This window comes from Pangasianodon hypophthalmus, chromosome 7, assembly GCF_027358585.1.
Source record: "Pangasianodon hypophthalmus isolate fPanHyp1 chromosome 7, fPanHyp1.pri, whole genome shotgun sequence".
Classification (NCBI taxonomy): domain Eukaryota; kingdom Metazoa; phylum Chordata; class Actinopteri; order Siluriformes; family Pangasiidae; genus Pangasianodon; species Pangasianodon hypophthalmus.
Genome location: NC_069716.1, coordinates 10,218,948 through 10,239,395, shown reverse-complemented (window position 1 = coordinate 10,239,395; position 20,448 = coordinate 10,218,948). Strand labels below are relative to the sequence as shown.

General features: G+C 39.2%; 1 protein-coding gene across 1 annotated transcript in view; it reads left to right on the top strand.

Annotated features, from left to right (window-relative positions):
- Positions 1-20,448, top strand: part of LOC113542752 (fibronectin type-III domain-containing protein 3A) — a 48,786-nt gene extending 28,338 nt beyond the window's left edge. The window contains exons 14-26 of the mRNA XM_026940478.3: positions 637-723; positions 2,460-2,598; positions 4,606-4,668; positions 4,834-4,952; positions 5,050-5,155; positions 5,720-5,895; positions 8,256-8,369; positions 8,504-8,653; positions 10,498-10,784; positions 11,217-11,420; positions 12,755-12,921; positions 13,552-13,673; positions 14,595-20,448. Of these exons, the coding sequence (XP_026796279.1) occupies positions 637-723; positions 2,460-2,598; positions 4,606-4,668; positions 4,834-4,952; positions 5,050-5,155; positions 5,720-5,895; positions 8,256-8,369; positions 8,504-8,653; positions 10,498-10,784; positions 11,217-11,420; positions 12,755-12,921; positions 13,552-13,673; positions 14,595-14,897 (2,037 nt within the window). The 3' untranslated portion in view covers positions 14,898-20,448. The remainder of the gene's footprint in view (positions 1-636; positions 724-2,459; positions 2,599-4,605; positions 4,669-4,833; positions 4,953-5,049; positions 5,156-5,719; positions 5,896-8,255; positions 8,370-8,503; positions 8,654-10,497; positions 10,785-11,216; positions 11,421-12,754; positions 12,922-13,551; positions 13,674-14,594) is intronic.

Sequence of the window (20,448 nt, the reverse complement as noted above, 5' to 3'; positions counted from 1 at the left end):
AGAGATCCATAACTCAGATTAGAGACGCTGTTCACATCACAGCCAGATCCCTAACACCACACACAGCTGAATTTCATGGAAGAGTGCCAATGTTTGGCTTATGTTTGTATATCACACTATGTTTTGGTAACACCAACCCCACAGGGAAGCATGATGGTGGTAGCATCATACTGTGTGTTATGTTTGCCCTCTCGGTTGCTTCTATGACTAATCTCCCCCTTACTGGTCACTGACTTTTGTTGGACAGCCTCCTCTGTCCATCAGAAGAAAAAGGCCCCAATTGGTCCATCTGTGTAATCTATTCAGATGTACTGAGAGATGACCAGGACAGCTGGTACTTACAATGCAATACTTGACCGTAGCTTTAGTTATTCGCTTCCAAATGCATAAACCCACATGTGCGGTGTACGTTGTGAACATGGTGCAGTGTGCCTAATTACATACAGATGTTTTGAGGCTATTCATGTGGGCTCCTCATACTTTCTAAAGGTTAAAAAACAGTCAAAACAACACCTGTTATGACTTTTTATTTTCTGTTTTCCTGGGTAAAGGCCAGGAAGTGACTAGCAACATAGTCATGTTGTTTGTAAAATATGTAAGAAGTGATGTTGACAGGATGTTTTTTTTTCTGTACAGGGGTGTGGCTTTCAGCCAAAGCATAGAGGAGAGGAGCAATCATGTATAGTGAAGGAGCTCAGGCGATACACCTCCTATCGATTCAGGGTGAGTGATGGCAGAAGGTAATTGAATGTTAAACCACCTTTTGTCTTAGGTCACATTCTCAGCTATTAGTCCATCTGACACATTCGTATAAGAGCGAAGATTATTTCGATTTGTTTTCTATTTGAACGGATTCAGTTTAATGCTGCACAGAATGAGATGGGCTAGAAAACGTAAAAGCTGCTTGAGGAATGAGCAGTGTGACAATGGAAAATGTAAAAAGGTTACATTTTTATTTATAAAATTTTACATAATTTAAAAACAATAATATTTTTCACAACCTCCACAGCTTCCTTCTACAGCGCGCCAGCTATATCCTCTGGCTCAGTTTGTCATTTTATTTTTAGTAGCTCACATGACAAAATGCTGCCTACGACCCAAAATACCCAGCATGTTTGGTTCATTTCCTGCGAGTGAATCAGGGTTGAATTGTGTTCTCACTGCAGTCACAGTGCACCTGGGTTCTCTTGGACACGGACTGAGAAACAGTCTCAGCCTGGGAATTTTTGTCCATATTCGTGAAATTGCTGTATCTATACAAACGAACCATATTAATGGAGTGAATGCACCAGTATGATTTTAAACTAAAACCTGGGTATGCGAAACAAAGCAGCTTTAATTTGTAAAGCCATCCTTGGGTGTATGAAAGGTGTATTAACCATGTGGCTGTCTGGGGAAAACCTGTCTAGTGTTGTTGCTGTGACTGAATTCTGGAAACCAGCAAAAAAAAAAAGTATTGTAATGTAAAAAATTTCTATCTATAACATCCTGTCTTCCTGCAAAACAGTGGTAAAAACAGTCATTGTGTGTAAAGATGACTAAAACCTTCCTAGCTACATGAAATTTCCTCGCGCACTGAAATCCGCACTTCTTGCTGGATATTGAAAAGGACATAAGGCTAATCAGTTTGGTTTATAATTAGATATCGGCTGCTCCAGTGTCAGAATGGAATCTTTACATGCGAATAGATATACGCAAAAGCGAGACATATTACAGTTCAGGAAAGCCTGCAGCTTTTCTTTATATAGCATATACAGCATGTGAAGGGTTTTCCCAGACCACCACACACCTGAACACATACAGTACTGTGCAAAAGTCTCAGACACCCTATTTGTTTTTAGTATTTATGATTTCTACATTATCGAGTCTAAAAAAACATTTTTCGATTTCCAAACATTAGTTTTCCAGCACAAAATTAAATGTTACAGAAAAATGTTTGTATGTCAGTAAAGAAAGCAGCATATTACATAAAGACCACTTTTCAGACAAAAAAAACATAATGAAGGCTGCTGGGTTTTAAGCAAAAATAAGAAGCAAGTGTGACAGTCAAAGTCTCCAGAAGAACTGTGGCTGCTTCTGCAAGATGCTCAGTAACACTTACAGCTCATTTCCTTATAAAACTGCACACATTGTACCTGAGACTACTATTTTATTTAAAACAAAGGATCGTCACACCAAATATTGACTTTATTTCATTTATTACTGTTTACTGCTCTTTGTAGTATTTTTTTAAATTATAGAAACATTTAAGTGCATTATTTTTGAAGGCGTCTTTGCTCTACAGCATTTCTTTGCATGTGCCTAAGACTTTTGCACAGTACTATACATACATACGTACACACATACATACATGTCTGATAGCGCATCACAGGAAACCATAAAGATATTATAAATGAAAACGTAATGTCTCTGTTTGCTTAAGCGGTTCTTGTGGTCCATCATTTTCTCGTGTTAAACAGGTGTCTGTGGCTGGACCAGAGGGTCACACTGTGTCTAGCGCAGTAGTGGACTACAGAACACTGCCAGACCAACCAGGCAGCCCAGGAAAACCATCACTGCAGGGTTCTGTACAACCGCACAGCCTGCATGTTGTCTGGGGTAAGCAATATTGACATCAGTACAAAGAGTTATTAATAGTGTGTTCTCTAGACACATATTATACCTGCTCTTAATTTAAAACCTAGGTGTACTATAACTGTATACCAATATTACAGGAAAGTCTACTAGTACTTGCCTAAACGGTAATGGCATCTGTGATGCTTATGTCTATGGTGAAAGCATGTCTTGTGAGTAAAAAAATGCAGGTATGTGATAATTTACAGCACTATCAATACACACAGCTTTTCTCAGTTATGTATCCAAATCCAAGTGGCCACTTTAAACAGATTAAACGAAAATAACATCTCAGAAGGATTGAGTGTATACACTACTGAAGTAAACAGGAATGAACTGTAAGTAAATCTTTTACTCTCACATCAGTTTATTAAGCTCTCCTCTTAAAGTGACAGTCAGGATGTCCAACATGAAATTTTCAAATGAAAGCGCAACCACTATGATGGCATATTGTGATGAGGATGTATGAAAGATCTAGTTGACGTACAGAAGAACCCTGGTGTGAGAGTGCGGAGGACGACTCAAGTGACAGGCGGAATCGTAACTGAGCTCACATTTATGGAAAACACTCGCAGCTTTCGCTCCGTCAGGTTCAAGTTCACGCTTCTTGGCGTGTGTACATGTATGCGTCTCGCCAGCTTCTTGCAGTCTGTCTCTGTCTCGCTCACGGGTTACGGGAGTCACAGAAAGCACAAATAAGTAGACTGCCGGTAATCAGACACAGGTGAGAATCATCATGTGTTACCTGCCGGTTCGATCCGTCTCCTCTCCGTCCACAGCTGACGCTCGACCACGCCCCTCACCACCACACATACCATACTGTGCTATTTTTCATCATTCATCCTCAAGTAACTGCTTTATCCTGGTAAGAGTGAATCCACAGTCAATCCTGGGAACACTGGGTGTGAGGTAGGAATACACCCTGACTGGGACACAAGTCCATCTCAGGGCACACATTCACACCTATAAACAATTCAGCATAACCAATCCCCCCCCCGGCATTGTTTATGGGAGGTGTGAAGAAACCAGAAGACACAGGAGAACATGAAAACCTCTGCACACACAGTAAGCCAGGCTCAGGAGTGAACCGGGAACCCTGGAGCATCCTGATGAGTCTACATCATATAAAAATGCCATAGACCAAGATTCCAAGCACCTCAAATAATACAGTAGTCTAATAATCGTATAGGTTATAGAGCTAGGGCCTAGAGGCTTAGTGGTAATACCTGTGCTACATTGAATTATCACAGAACTTCTTGAAGAACTCATTTTTTCTAAGAATGTAGGCTAATCTGGGTCTAAATAATAATCTTAACGTATTTATACCACAGCATAAATTCTTGAATTCTTGAATCCGATTGGTGCTGAGTCATTTACTGTTACAGCAGCTCTGACAGTACTTCCAGCTGTAATTCAAATCATGAGTTTATATTAATGCGCTCGTTATATTATCGTATAATTATTGTATTGTGGACACTCCATATAATCTAAGGCTAATAATAAACCTATTAAAAAAGTGTGTTATTTGACAATAACCCTAATCACTATAATCACTGAGAAGGTGAAGTTTTGAGTAAGTAGATGTTTAATTAACATTTATGGAAGGAGTCTGCTTTTGAAAGTTTTCCTCCACTGGAAAGTCTTCAGGACAGAGTTCTTTGGCGGTTTTTTTTTCCATTTATTTATTTATTTATTTATTTTTAACTTCGAGAGAGAAAAAAGAGAGGCTGGTCAGAGGCTATAATGTAACAATAATAATTACTAAAAATCGTAATGATTGGCAAATTGCTGTGGTATTAGAGGAAAAAAACACTACAGGAAGTGCTGTTATTAGAAAATAATTGTCGTTGATTATTTTAATACCACAGCATGCCTTGTCGTGTCTCATTATTTACACAATTACTGAGCAAAAGTTATCATATTTGTCATGCTTAATAGTGAGATATATTGACTGCTTATTTCTTGTGTTTTCTTTTATTACTTGCATATCAGAGGCCCCAGAGGATGACGGAGGCTCGCCGATCACTCTATATATACTGGAACTCAGTCAGAGTGGTGAGAGAAGCTTCTGGTCTTAAATCACACCAGCATTGAGTCATCGAGTCATCAAGTCATGATATTAGACCCAGAAAGTATTAAGCAGCATAAAAACTGATAAAAATGTTTGCTGATTCTAATTCATTCGTGTATATGTGTGTTTGTGTGTGTGTGTGTGTGTAGACCACCAGTGGGATGTCGTGTACCGTGGGCCTCTCAGACAGCATGTGTGTGAGGGGTTGCAGGAGGGGAGATGGTACAAACTGCGGGTGTACTGTGAGAGTTTGGGAGGTCAGAGTCAGGTAAAGGCATTCCGATATTTTGGAACGATGACTTTTATGACGTAGCAGGGACATTTGTTTGTGTCCTGATTGAAGAACATGTCTTTGTTCCCTTCAGGTGTCGGAGAGTCTCTGCGTGCAGATGGCTCCTCTGCCTCCTGGACCCTGCCAAGCCTTGCACCCTGCAGAGGGAGCCACATCCTCAGAGATTTCACTATCCTGGGGTGAAGCGTCTTCTTTTTTCACACAAACATCATTATTATGAATTCGGAAAAGAGCTCTTTAGTTTTTGTTGCCGTCCAGAATAGTGAAGAAAAGTCTACCCTGAAAAATGATGAATTATTCAATAATAAAGAGCAAGAACTTCTACGTAATAGCACAGTACACAAACAACTAGAACAACACGAGACAATTAAACCACGGCTACAAAATTTATTTGGGGCACAACTTTATTCTTTTACCTTTTTTAATTTCTTAATTCATGTCATGTGAAGTCACGGTTAAAGATCCTCTGGAACAGGATCTATGTTTACAGTATATCTGTCTTATTTTTATGCTTCAGTTTGTTACCCATGCTTTATTAGTAAGTATAAGATACAGTTTAAATAGTTTAATCCGCAGCTTTGGTTTTATTAATTTAGTATTTATGCAGATTTTTATCTTCAGTTATTGTGGTTTGTATAATTTTTTTTTTTTTTAGTTTAGTTTTTTAGTCCCCTTTTATTTCGGAGCGTATTCCTTTCATTTAATTACAAGCATAAATACAGATTCCTCTGCGCCTGTTGCAGATCCTCCAGCGTGTGACGGCGGGGCAGCAGTGTCTCAGTACTGTGTGGAAATGGCTCAGTCAGTGGGAGACTCTCAGCAGCAGGTTTTCCAGGGTTCAGATCCCTTCTGCACTGTGGGCCAACTTCTTCCTGGCACAGCGTACCTGTTCTGGGTGAAAGCCTACAATGCAGCAGGGGTAGGTTCATACTAGAGAGCTGTGTGATGATGCGTATAGCGATAATACTGCCATGCTTCATGGCTATCTGTCAGTAAAACTGGAAAAAATTGAAAAAGAAATAATAATAATAATGATAATAATAAAAATCCCAGTGTGGATCATTTCTCCAGTAGGAATTGTAAAACTATGGCCTTTATTAATCGTGCCAAGTATGGTTACATCTGATTGTAAAATGGTTGTATTCGAATTATTCCACTGACAGTTTCCTTATTCATTAATGTCATCTTTGGAGTATTAAACTTTGCCTTAATATTCAGTATCAATATCATTAATAATTATATCAAGAAAAATACAAAACCAATAACAATTAAAATAGAAAATAACAATGCTAATTGTAATTACTCTAATTGTAGATAATGTCATTTAGTGTCAGTTTGTAAATGTGAATCAGAATGCACAGACGTGGATCTTTGTTTTCTTTATTTGCTCATTTAGTCCTTCCGTTGAGTGATAGTCACATTTGTGTACAAAAGACACCATGAGACGCTGCATTGAACCGAGGAGCCTCAGGGCAAATCACACGCTTGGGCTACTCGGAGATGCTCTCTCAAACAACTGATCTGTTTGAGTTATTAAATGAATCAAAATCTAGAAATAGAGTTCAAAGAACTACCAGAAGATGGAAATCAGTTAAAGTTGGCACAGTTAATTTCCTCTTTCCTTCACCATTCTCCATTGCCTCTGTTGAAATTGTGTTGATGTCATTTTAGCAAGTTCTCATTTCATGGAATTTGTGTGCTTTCCGAAAAGAATGTCTTTGCATTTTCAGAAACCTCAGACACAAATTCCTGTTATTCAACTTCACTGACATTGATTTTCTCCCCCTTCTCCATTACGTATTCCATTATACGTTATATGGCCAAAAGTATGTGGACACCTGACCATCACTCCTATATGTGCCCATTCCAGAATCATAGGCATTAACATGGAGTTGCTGTTATACCAGCCTTCGCTCTTCTGGGAAGACTTTCTACTAGATTTCTACTAGATTCAGCCCCAAGAGCATTAGTGAAGTCAGGCACTGATGTCAAATGAGAAAGCCTAGTGCACAGCCAGTGTTCCAGTTCATCCCAAAGGTGATCAGTGAGGTTGAGGTCAGGGCTCGGGCCGCTGGAGTTCATCCACACCAACCTTGACACATCATGGCTTCACGGAGCTCGATTTGTGTACAGAGGCATTGGAACATGTTTGGGCCTCTGAGTTCCAGTGAAGGGAAATCTCAATGCTCCAGCATACAAAGACATTCTAGACAATTGTGTGTTTAAATTTCTGTGGCCGCAGTTTGGGGAAGAACCACATATAGGTGTGATGGTCAAGTGTCCACATGCTTTGGGCCATATAGTGTATCTTGAATAATTGTTGCTTGAAGCGGTGATAACGTGATGCAGCGGGTAACGTTGTCGTCTTACGCTTCCATGGTCCCCAGTTCCATCCTGAGCTCAGGATACTGTCTGTATTTTGTATGTTTTCCTCATTTCCATGTGGGTTTCCTGTGGTTTCTTTGGTCTCCTCCCACTGTGCAAAATCCTGTGACCTCCATGACCCTGACTAGGATAAAGCAGTTAGACAGACAGACAGACAGATCACTTTATTAATCCCAGAGGGAATTTCACAAAAAGAAGAAAGCCTTTATTTGCTACATATACAATACAATGAAATTCTTTTTCTTCACATATCCCAGCTTGTTAGGAAGCTCGGGTCAGAGCACGGGGTCAGCTTTGATACAGCACCCCTGGAGCACAAAGGGTTAAGGACTGACCAGTGACCCCCGATCTTCTGATCAATAACCCAGAACCTCACCCACTGAGCCACCACTGCCAGTAACTGAAGATGAATAAATGTAGCCTGCTAAATGCTTTCCATTTATTGGCTCACTATCACAACACTTGCATAAATTAGGTTGTGTTTGTGTGTGTGTGTAAAGAATGTATATTAAGGAAATTGGGGAGTGTCGTATGCTTATGACATGTAAATAAGGGACTAGTGAGACTAGTGGTTCATCAAGTGCACTCATCACTGCTTGTTTTGATGATTTGTTCATTTGTACATTATACTGAATCTGTTCTCGTTTTTATGCAACTGTGTGTTAATGTCAGAGTAACAACAATGAAAAGACTAATTAATTAATTAAATATCCAGTTGGTAATAAGTAGGCCCTGGACTGGGGTCAGAGATACAGGTTTTATTCTGCAGCTACCATCTTGACAACTTAGACGCCATTTTTATTACAGCATTTATTCTCCCAGATATTTAAAAATTTTTTTATTTTTTTTTTTTATTTTTTTACCAATTATTGCTGTGATCTTTTTTCCCCACAGTGGGGTCCCCTGTCAGATGTGTGCCAGGCTTCCACGACACCAGGAGCCCCAGAGCAGTGCAGTGTCCCAAATCTTACACTAAGCACTTGCAGCAGTGTACTGGTCACCTGGGAGGTGGGAGTTTTTCTTTTTCTTTTTCATTATACATTATATATGGCCAAAAGTATGTGGACACATGACCATCACTCCTATATGTAGAAGTCTGAAAAATGATTTTTTTATTTATTTTTTTATCATTGTTACTACAGAGCCCAGCCTGTAATGGGTCAGAGGTGTATGAGTTTCAGATGGAGTGGGGTGTGGAGGAAAGTGCTCTGGAATTACTGTACTCTGGTTCTTCATCTCAATATGAAGTGAGAGAATTGCAGCCAGCCACACAGTACTACTGCAGAGTGCGGGTAGGATCTCCAGTGTAATTACTGCAGCCAAGAGAAAGAAAGAGCAATACCTTTAACTTGTATGTGCTTTTGGACAAAATGACCCATTTCAGCATAGAACGTGATGCGCTTGGCTTATTTGTTTTTTTTGTTTGTTTTTTTTATTATTATTACAGAGGATGCTAATATTTATACAGAGTATGTACAGATTTATGTTACATATTTATATACAGTACCGTGCAAAAGTCTTAGGCACCCTATTTTTTTTAGTACAAACTTTGTTATAGATTTTTATTTTATGATTTCTACATTATTGATTCAGTACAAAAACATTTTAGATTCCAAACATTAGTTTTCCAGCACAAAATTAAATGTTACAGAAAAATGTTTGTATATCAGTAAAGAAAGCAGCATATTACATAAGAGACACTTTTCAAACAAAAAAAAAACATAATGAAGGCTGCTGGGTTTTGCTGCAAAAATAAGAAGCAAGTGTGACAGTCAAAGTCTCCAGAAGAACTGTGGCTGCTTCTGCAAGATGCTCAGTAACACTTACAGCTCATTTCCGTATAAAACTGCACACACTGTACCTGAGACTACGATTTATTTTTTAAAAGCAAAGGATCGTCACACCTAATATTGACTTTGTTTCATTTATTACTGCTTACTGCTCTTTTTTTTATGTGGAAACATTTAGTTTCATTATTTTTGAAGCCATCTTTCCTCTACAGCATTTCTTTGCATGTGCCTAAGACTTTTGCACAGTACTGTACACTTATACTGTAATATTATTGGTGTGATGACCCTTTGCTTAAAAAAAAACAGTAGTCTCAGGTACAATGTGTGCAGTTTTATAAGGAAATGAGCTGTAAGTGTTACTGAGCATCTTGCAGAAGCAGCCACAGTTCTTCTGTCGCACTTGCTGATTATTTTTGCAGCAAAACCCAGCAGCCTTCATTATGTTTTTTGTCTGAAAAGTGTCTCTTATGTAATATGCTGCTTTCTTTACTGACATACAAACATTTTTCTGTAACATTTAATTTTGTGCTGGAAAACTAATGTTTGGAAATCGAAAATGTTTTTGTACTGAATCAATAATGTAGAAATCATAAAATAAAAATCTATAACAAAGTTTGTACTAAAAAAAAATAGGGTGCCTAAGACTTTTGCACAGCACTGTATTTGTGAAACTCACAAATTTCATTCACTGATCAGAAACAAAAAAAAAAGTAAACAAACCTTTGCTGAGTGCACATAGAAATCCCTTGAGCCCAGAGAACATGGAGCCGACACTAAATAAATGATTACCTATAGAAATAACTAGTTTAAGACGTTGTGTGTATCACGTTCACTGTTTTATTTCTGTATTTTTTCACATCACATTTCTGCAGTGGTATAGCTCTGCCCTTTAGCTCAGTTCGTGCCTCGTGGCTCGGTTAAGCAGCTCATATCTACAGAAAAATGCTGCCTGCAACCCAAAAGACACAGAATTTTTGGTTCAGTTCTTTAATTTGGGTCGATTCAGGGTCGAATCGCTTTCTCACTGCAGTCGAATCACTCTACAGTTCACTTGGAACCACACTACCTGGTCTCGGACCTGTTGTTTTGGTCCACACCAGAGTGTTCTTTGCCTAAAGAAACCACACCAAGGGGAAAATAATGCTTCATGGTTTAATTCAAATGGACTAAATGCTGCATTTGAGTGACTCTATCCATATATATTTCTTAGATTTGATGGATAAGTCAGACCGGGTATAAATATTTATAGCAATAAACGGGAATGAAACAGAAGAAAGTTCCTTAAAATGAAAGATGTGAGAGTAATGAGCTAATTTCCTGTCATGTTTTTCTTATCAAACGCACAGGCAGTCAATGCTGTTGGGGCAGGCCTCTTCAGCGATGCTGCCACAGTACAGACCCCAGCCTCAGTCCCAGCAGCTGTGGAGCATGTGGAGGAGATTGGGACAGACTCCCTGGGTGCTGGGACAGCTCGCAGTACTGCTACCAGTCTGGCTCTAAGGTGGACAGAACCGAAGTGTCATGGAGCAGAGATTTCGGGATACAATATAGACTTTGGAGAGGAGCGCCCTCTGTCTGTAGGGAGGACTAACTACCACGTACTGGAAAATCTTCATTCAGACACTACATATAGGTATAACCTATATAAAAATATAACCCTACACACTATATAGCTGATGATAATATTTTCCTCGATAAGTTATAAACCATGACTACGTAACAGCCAATAGTCCTTCATCTAGCACTGTGACACTTTATTACTGCCACCTTCGGACACTTATTTACTTATTTACTATTTATTTACTGTTCTGCTTTATTTAATAGCACATGTCACTTTTACTTTGCCATTGTACACCACTGTCACATTTACTCTCACAATACAGCATCATCCCAACCTTAACATCCAAATATGTCTTTGTTCATGTCTAATAAGTGTTTGTACTGTCAATGTCTAAATCTGAGCCTCGTCACAAGCATTTCAATGCCCAGTGTATGCAGTGTAACTGTGCAGATGACAAATAAACAACTCCGACTGTCTGACTCTGATCATTTTGCTGTGTTCCAGGATACGAGTGCAAGCGGTGAATAGCATAGGTGCTGGTCCCTTTAGCACAGTGCTAAAGCTCAGGACACGACCTTTGCCTCCTGAACCCCCAGTGCTGGAGTGTGTGGTGGCTGGACCTCAGAGTTTGAAGCTGAAATGGGGAGACAGGCTTCAGAACAGTCACGGCACACACTACTGTTTGCACATGCAAGCCGCCACGGACAGGTACTGGCCAGGTTACGAGCCTCTAATCTGAGTAGAATGCATGAGAAATTGTTAATACGGTGTTCAAATGTTACATTCTCTGCTACCTTGCACGTGATTCTTCATAGTTATTACATTTGTTTTATTGACAGCCAGACCATACCACTGTATTTTAGAGTATCGGCAGATGGTAGGCTGGTCAGCAATGAGTTGATGTGGATGCTAAGATGTGCTACAGAGCAAACCTACATGATTGGGTGATCACCTTGATTGGACCATCAAGGCTAGCTCATTTTAGGGGCATAACCGTTTTTTAAAATTATGTTTTAAAATATTAGCAAAATTTTCACGTTAAACCTAATTTTAAAATATCCACCAAGCCGAAAGGCAGACAATTCCAAAACGTAAGGCAAGAGCGTAGTCAAATAACAGGCAAAGCGAGGTCAGGCGATTAGCAAACAACATGATCTAGGCAAGGCTAAGGCTAAACGTGAAACAAAACAAAACAAGATCTGCAACCAGGAAGACTATAACTATACAAAGGCTAGGTAATGACTGAGGAGAGCATGTACTTCACAACGAATAAAGAAACACGAGGGCTGTAAGTACACAAACTAATCAAGGGGCAAACTGAAAACAGGTGAGAGTAATCATTACATATTAGGGAGACAACCAGTGACAAAACATGGGAGGAGACAAGACATGAACCAAAACATAACACACGTGGCAACGTAAACAAACCTTTGACAATACGGAAGTATGCGCCGTAGCGCTGCGAGCTGCTGTGTATGATCTGGTCAGCAATGATGTTCTGTGCATTTGATAGCTGTTGTGTATGATAAAGTTACAAACATGCTCGGAGTGGCAGCAGAGGTAGCAATGAAACTAAGGGTTTTCAGTGTCGTTATGTCCCCTGTACAGTGAAACAGAGGATACTGTAGTATGATTATGGGAGAATCCAGAGAGAGGCGATTGAGAAACTTTTAGGGAGTCACAGCCAGAAAAAGAGATGAGAACTTGATCAGGTAAATAAATATGGATGGGTAGAAGGAAATGCATTATTAATTGGTATTTTCAGTGGTGAGGTCACCATCTGATCATACACAATGACAAAGCATTAAAACTTAGTTATAACTTAGTTATATTACCTTGATGGAAAAGGGACAACAAGCCTAGCTTGATGGTGTAATTGTGTTGTGCTAGCACAATTGGTTGGTGGTGGTGGTCCGGCATTCACGTTAAGATGTCTATGAGATGCCTAATGAGACCTAACTGTCAACAGAAACACATATAATGAGCTTTGCATGAAGAAAAACACACACATTTTGATAGAAATGTGCGTTTCTGTGTTGTAGGTTGGTTTGCATCTACAGCGGCCCTTGCCATACGTTTAAAGTGCAGCGACTGTGTGAAGCTACCGAGTACCAGTTCACCATTCAGGCTCACAGTGCAGCAGGAATGGGCCCCCTCTCTCCTCCCTACATATTCAGCACCACCCGCTCTCCACCACCTCAGCTCAAACGTAAGCCTTGATTATCTGTGATACCTCATTGTACTTGTGTGCCTTAGGGTCATTTTTCAACTGTACATTCAAAACCAAGAAAAGGCCCCAACAGGAGCCAGTGGTGCTTGAGATTCTAATTCTTAGTAATGTCATAATTTGGCACTATAATAATGGCATCTTCATAACATGGAAGAACAGCTTGGCTTGAAGAAGACACAGAGACAGGTGACAAAGGAAAAAAACAATATGAAGTGTGTTAGTAAGACGTTGGGCCACCACGAGCCCAACAGCTTCAATGCTCCTTGGCGTAGATTCTACAAGTCTCTGGAGAGCACTGGAAGGATGAACACCATTTCATCCAAAAGATATTCCTTCAGCTGGTGTTCTGAAGATGGCGGAGGAGAGACTTCTACCAGTACGATGCATACACAGTGACGTCGTCTCATCACCCCTTCAAGTGCACTTAGTCCCAGTTGGTGCCAAATCTTTGGTAGTGGACCTGTAGTTAATGGACAAAAGGACAATTCCAGTTTTCTGGTGTTAAAAATTCTTGTACTTAGAACAATGGAAAAACCATAGCTTATGCTAAGACTGAATTTGATGCTTTTCTGTTTGTTTATAATAATTATTGTTATGTGCTTTTCACAGCACCAAAGGTTGAACTGGTGGAGTGGAATAGGTATACAGTCACATGGGAGGCGCTTCAGGCAATGAGAGGAGACCCAATTGTTTATGCACTGCAGCTGCTGAGGGGCCGTGAAGTGGAGCAGGTATGGAGAGGAGCATCTAACCTTAGTGTAACAAGCCCATATAATAAATACACAGAATCAACATATTTATTGCAATCCATGTTTTTTCAACCTAATCTGTATCCACTGCATCAGTAGTGTATGTGTGATTACCATGGACATAAATTTCGCTGTACTAAGAAGAATGGAAGACCTGTTTACTCAAAACTCACTTAAAATGGAGATCTAATGGCAGTTGCTACAGTCTGAAATGTTGTTACAGCCTAACAATAAAAACCATATGGCATTAAGAATATAGTCTTATTTAAATATAGTATTAAAGGAAGAAAGGCAGCCAACGAAGCCACAGCCAACTGTGGCCGGGAGCCCAAGAGAGCAAAACTGGCCGTGCTCTCTCTCAGGGAGGGAGGGCTGGCATACTGTCTCTTCCTGTCAATCACAGCGACACTAGCCAATCATTGGCATCTGTGAGCTCATGTATGCGGAAGTGGGAGGATAGCGCTTTCATCCCTGTGTGTTACGCCGCCTACTGACGTTGCATGAGCAGCAATCCGAAACGGTGCAGTCGGCTGGCCTCACGTGTCTCGGGGGACGCATGTGATAGCCTTCGCCCTCCCTGGTTGGTAGCTGTCATGTGACAGGGGAGAGCTGCCTGATGGGTAAGAATTGGCCATGACTAAATTAAATTAGGGAGAAAATTGGGGAAAAATCAAAAAAAAAAAAAAAAAGAACAGAAAGCAGAAAGGATAGAAGGGGTTGATGGATGGATGGGTGGATTTATTAAAGTGTGCTCAGATATTAATCAACTGCTCTTAGACTTCCATTATAAGTGTATACGAATAAACAGATACTTGGCTTTATGTTTCACTAGTTCCTTTTACTGACAAGCAGCATTTTCTGGTTATAGAAATACCATGAGTAACACTCTTGTGTCTTTTCTAGCTGTATAAGGGCTCTGGAACCTCATACACATGGCATAACTCCACAGCGAGTAGCATGTGTCGCCTGCGTGTGTGTGCCGGTCGTCGGAGCACAGACGGTGGAGAGCTGTGGGGTCAGTGCAGCCTCAGCACGGCCCTTCCTGCGACTGAGCCGCCCAGAATCACAAGCTCCCACAATCCCCAGCCCAAGAGGAGTTGGTCTCTTGCTGATGAGCGCTTTGCAACTGTTCTGCTCCTCGGCTTTGTCATACTGGCCATCCTGTTTGCCGTGTTAATCCAGTACTTCATCATCGAGGTGCAATGAGGGAAGAGGAAAGGGATTAGGTGGAGGAAGGGAAGAAAGAAATAAGATAGAGGAAGGAGAAAGAAAAAAGCGGCGTGTTAGAGCAGAGCAGGCCTCGTAGCACATAGCCGCCCTGGCTAGCACAGAACATTTTGCAATGGTCAAAGCCCAATTATTATTATTATTATTATTATTATTATTATTATTATTATTATTATTGTTCTTTTTTTAATGACTATTAATGCATGGAGGAAAGAAATCTATATATGGCATCAGTAGGTACTTTGTTGTGTAAACTGTGACGAATGGGACTTCAGTGTGCCGTCTGCGTACTTTTTAGAAGGTTACTTCACAGTTTTGGCCAGATTTTATTATTATTTCATATGAATTCGGATTATTTTTAGATCACAGAAACTTCTCTAGGCATGGCCGATCACTCAGTGCTTTGGTGAGCTTGGCTGGTATTCGGTACACAGCAGCCTTATCTGAACATTAAAGGACCTCATTCTCAGTCTGGAAGTCATGAGACACCCTGAAACACCCCTGAGGATTGTTACGTCACTGAGTTTATGTTGCTTTATAAAAATGAAGTCTTATGGGCTGAGTGCTTTTCACTGCCTTAGAATAATACGAGGGGTTTTTTTTTCTTTTTTTTTTTTTTTGCGCATATATCATGTAGGCAGTATTCCAATTTTTATTTTATTTTTTTCCAGTATCACAAGTGTTAAAAGGGAGACAGTGCCAAAGCTTTCATAGACATATACAAAAGAGCATACTCATACATGACTGGAGTCTATTGTACTCTCATTTGCAGATAAGAAATATTTTTTATGTTAAAGAATTCATAACATCATAACCACATTATACATAATAATTCATTCATTTAGCTGAGACATTGGGAGAGCTAGATTTTTACGTTCTGCTATCACCAGTGTGTTCTTATATGATAGACTATACATGCATTCTAGCTATGTTCATGTACATACAGATATGGCAGTATTGCTTAGATAGCCTATATGGATATGCATTTGTTATAAATGTCTCTATTTAGCTCAAACTGAGCAGTGTAGTCCCTTTCTGATTTCTGCTTTTGGTGAAGAGTTTTATTTTACAGGTTTCGTTTAACAGTATATGTTCTCAGTTAATTTGTAATGAATTCTCATAGTTATCCAGCAGTTACAGATGTGTGGGGGGGTAAATACCAGCACACCCCATCTCCAGTGCCAGTGAAGCTGCTCGTAAGCTGGTATTTTCTTGGTTGGTGCTTAGCAATGCAGCAGAAGGAGTACCCATCCCTCTTTCCTTCCTTCCTTCCTTCCCTCCTTCTTCAAAGGACTGCACATGACACAAATGGGATTTTCAATATTTAGCTTAAAGATTTTATTTTATACTTACATCCCAGTTTCCTGCCGGTGCTCAATCCAGATGAAGTGAATGGTTTTTGATGTCGCTATTGCGCTACGTTTGTTATTTGACAGAATAAATTCCCCCGTGGACATAATTAGATCGTGCTTGATGAAGTAGACCCCGAGTGAAGTGCCTCTATCTGAAAAGGCGTCATGTTATAAGTGCATCAGTGTCAGTCTAGAACCTTTGCCTTTTTTTTGCCTTGCTTACCTTAAGGACTCGTAATAATTCGTTCAAGTGCAGAGTGCACTCAGTCTCTGACTCTTCTGTGCAAGGCCTACTTCTGAGCTTCTCATGCAAATGCAAAGCTGTGTTTCACTACCAAAAGTGGTGATAAACATATTTATAGAGCTGCTAGTGTTTTTATTTACGATGGAGAAAAGCTGCTGTCTGAACTTCCTTGTTTTCAAACTTGAATAGAGCTGTACGCTGTTTGTTCTTTATACCTCTTTCGTGCCGCAAAAGCCATTCTATTGCACAGCAGATGCAGTTTTTTTCCCCTTTTGCTTTTCTTTCACTTTGTCATTTACCTTTAGGCGTACTGCTTCAACATGTTGGTCTTAGCCTTAGGGCTTTCCGTATTTACCTGTATACTTTGCATTGGATCCAATTTCAAAATAGCTCCTGGGCTATCTCAAGGTTTCTGACATATTGAATGTCTTAGATATAGAAGTAGAAGTCTGATTTACTCAGAATGCCTTTTAGAAAGTGCTACAACACACCCATTCACATGCATGTTCAATATGCCAGGATGTTCATGTTAAAGGAGTCTTTGTGCCATTTAATAAGTGATTCGTGGAAATGAACACTGTCACTGAAGAATCACATGAGTGTGTGGAGTAATAACAGATTATTATATAGGGAATTTCCATTTATAAAGGTGCTGGTAGCAGGAATCTGTAGGGCCAAAAGTGTTTTTGTTTTCTTTTTTTTTTTTTTTTTTAGGTAACACTTTACATAAAGGTACATTAAAGCTACTAGATGTAAGATTTTGGAATTTCGCCTTTTCAGCCTCCTGTGGATAAAAATGCTATTGCAAAGCCACTTGCAGAACATTTTATAATGTGGGTTGTGCTGCAATCTTCCCTGACTGCGTGCATTAATCTCAGTTATCAGCCGGTTCACTGTCACTGGGACTTCAGGCTGGTTGACACAACTACTGTAGCGAGTGGTCGTTTCCGTTTTATTTGTCGCCCGATCTGTGTTCGCTGTGTAGTTTGTTATTTAATCTGCGTGTTTTGTTCTCCTGCGTGCCAACAAAGCTCGGCATTAAATGGCTAGTTAACGCAAGCCAGTGTATAAAGAGACACTGATCAGGTGGGCAGCGGGCCTGGATCACTCACCCTTGGTCGATATAACAGAGTTTGAAATACAAAACCAACACTTCCTGTTAGTCACTAGCCACCTATCATGAGTTCTCACATATATGACCTCAACAACTTCTCAATGATACAAATTCCACATCGAGGACAAATCAGCTGACTATCGTTCACTAGCTTCCCATCAGATTAAAGAACAAATAAATGTCTGACCTATTTAGCAGGAAGAAAGCTAAAACTCCATCAGTCCTGAATCCTTTTCCTTTTACGGAGCTGTGCCCAGATTTGGCGAATTAAACGAGTTCAAACGTTAAGTCAGTATTTACACAAGAATGTTACTTGTATTCAGAGTCTGGTTACGCGGCTATGATTTCCAGCGCTCTCCGTTCTGATCATGTAAATCACTTGCATTTTGAATTTTATCTTCGATACGATGCGCTGACAGTGAATTGAGCACACACACAAGTTAATGAAGCCACCAGATACTAAATTGAGGTCATGAAATTGCAAAGTGTGTGTGGGATGTAGGCTATTTAATCACATTTTTAATTCACTATTTGAGTTGTTGAATGAATAAAATAATAATTTGATGTGATCTTCTGTAAAGAAAAAAATGCGCACTGTTGCAATCCTCACTACACGTGCGTAACGGCCCATAGTGTAATGTCAGACTCATTCACGCTCTCATTCCCATTTACTTGATTTACACTCTCACGTGTTCTCACTCTTGCTCTCTCCTGATTGGCTGTGGCTCCTGCCAGTCATTGTGTAGTCAGACTTCTTTTGTGCCTGAAGTGGGGAGTGATGAAGTTTGAAGTATCTGATCTGGTGTATGACCTGTACATACAAATTTCCCACCAAATCCAACCCGACTGCCTTGATACAGCTCTGACTGTGAACCACGATTACAGGGTTGTCAGGGAGACTCGCAGCAGCCAAGGAACGTCATATTATAAAGTTTTTTGGTTTTTTTTCCTCCTCTGACCATATAGTCATGTGTTTTTTTAAACCATACACCCTGTAGAGTTTTAAACTCCATTATTCGCTACATTATTTAAAATATACAATCCATAAACTTCAGCATTAATACATCACAAATATTGTAATCATACTTGTACACTTGTATTTACTGGGTTTTTTTTTTTCTTTTTTTTTAAATAATGAACCAAATAATGAACATCTGCATTATGTTTTCACTCCATCTATTAGTACAAGCCCATAAACACCAATATGAACTAATTAGTTAATTGTCTAAAATTGTATAAAATTGGTTAAATTGTCTAGTTAAAAGTTAATTGGCAAAATTTATTAGTGAATGAATGAATGTTTGGTGCCAATATTAACACCCACTGAGCTGATTATTAACATTTAATAACATTGCAGTTTAATTAATGCTGATTTAAGTGGACTTTAATAAAACACTCATTTAGTCCCATTGGGATCTGAGAGAATAATTCCACAAAGATTTAGCTTTCTGTATTTAATTTCTATTCTGTTTCATTTTTCTTTGGTCTGTGGCAATAATAATGTGGCCAATGTTGCTGTGTTATCATGACTTACGCTCAAGATCAGTGCTGATGTTTATGGATTGTTAATGTGAAATAATTCTGTGAATAATGTGAGGTTAGTGTACCTGAATGTAAAGTGTTCTCTTTGTAAAAACCTACCAACTCTGCTGCTACCAGAAAATGGACTGTTCATCCTTTAATGTAAGCCAAAAGCTAAAAGCAATTTGTATACTTCACACAAGTGTTAAAACCTACAAATAAAACAATAGCATTTAATGACGTATCTAAGGAAAGGACATGGACCAAAGATATTACTGCTGCAGTATATTTAAATGTGGTTTAATGCCAACAATGCATGTTTAAACCTCATTAAATGGTTGATTTTGTGATTATTCTAATCTGTTGATCACATCATCCAAACTGGTATTTAATTCCAAACAAACTGTGCGACTCCTAATTCACTGTGCTTGTGAAACGAGTGGCTTAATCCACACTTAGGAATGACTTACTAAATTATAGATTTCCAATGAAAGGGCCCGTTTTTATGCCAGAATAATAGAGAAATCAGTGTGTATGCTTTTTTTTTCTTTTTACCCATACAGTTTTCACAATTAAATATAAAAGAGTATTTAGGTTTCTAGTCGTAGCCCTAAGGCTCAATAACCTCTGTGCAGCTTTAAATTTGTGTGTAAGCTACTGCATTTGTAATCTCATAGCGTTTCAATTTCCTGAAGACGTAACCAAAGCCGGTACAAAGACTGTTAACAGGCACCGAGGTTACTGTGCATACACTGTCTAGCTTTCATTTTACATTTTGCCATGATTTAAGAAAAAAATAAAATAAAATAAAAAAAAAACTGTCATAAAGCATAAGAAGCCATAAGGGACAGTCTGAATTGTCATGGTCTCTCTGTCTGTGGCTCGCTGCTAAAAACACTAACAAACAAAAATAGGCTATAAAATGTCTGAATCCCTAAGTAGTATCTCAGTGTTTTAGAGTGTCATGTGTAAAGTAGGGAAGTAGACAGGCAACACAAACAAATTAGCAGTCAGTAGCCTATATGGTGTGCCAGCATGTACATGGAATCATCTTTATGTCAATCTACCAGCTCCAAATCACCTTTTGTCATGCCAGTGTTTATAGACCACATTTTTGATACTGAACATTTTTTATTTTGAAATACAAAAATTATACATTCCAAAAATATTTATCTGTTTTTTTTTTGTTTTGTTTTTTTTACTCACATTAAAGACTGCCATGTACCGTATGTCATAACTGACTTGTAACAATCATAGATAATATATTTAATATGTTAAATAAATTATAGTCATTCTGTG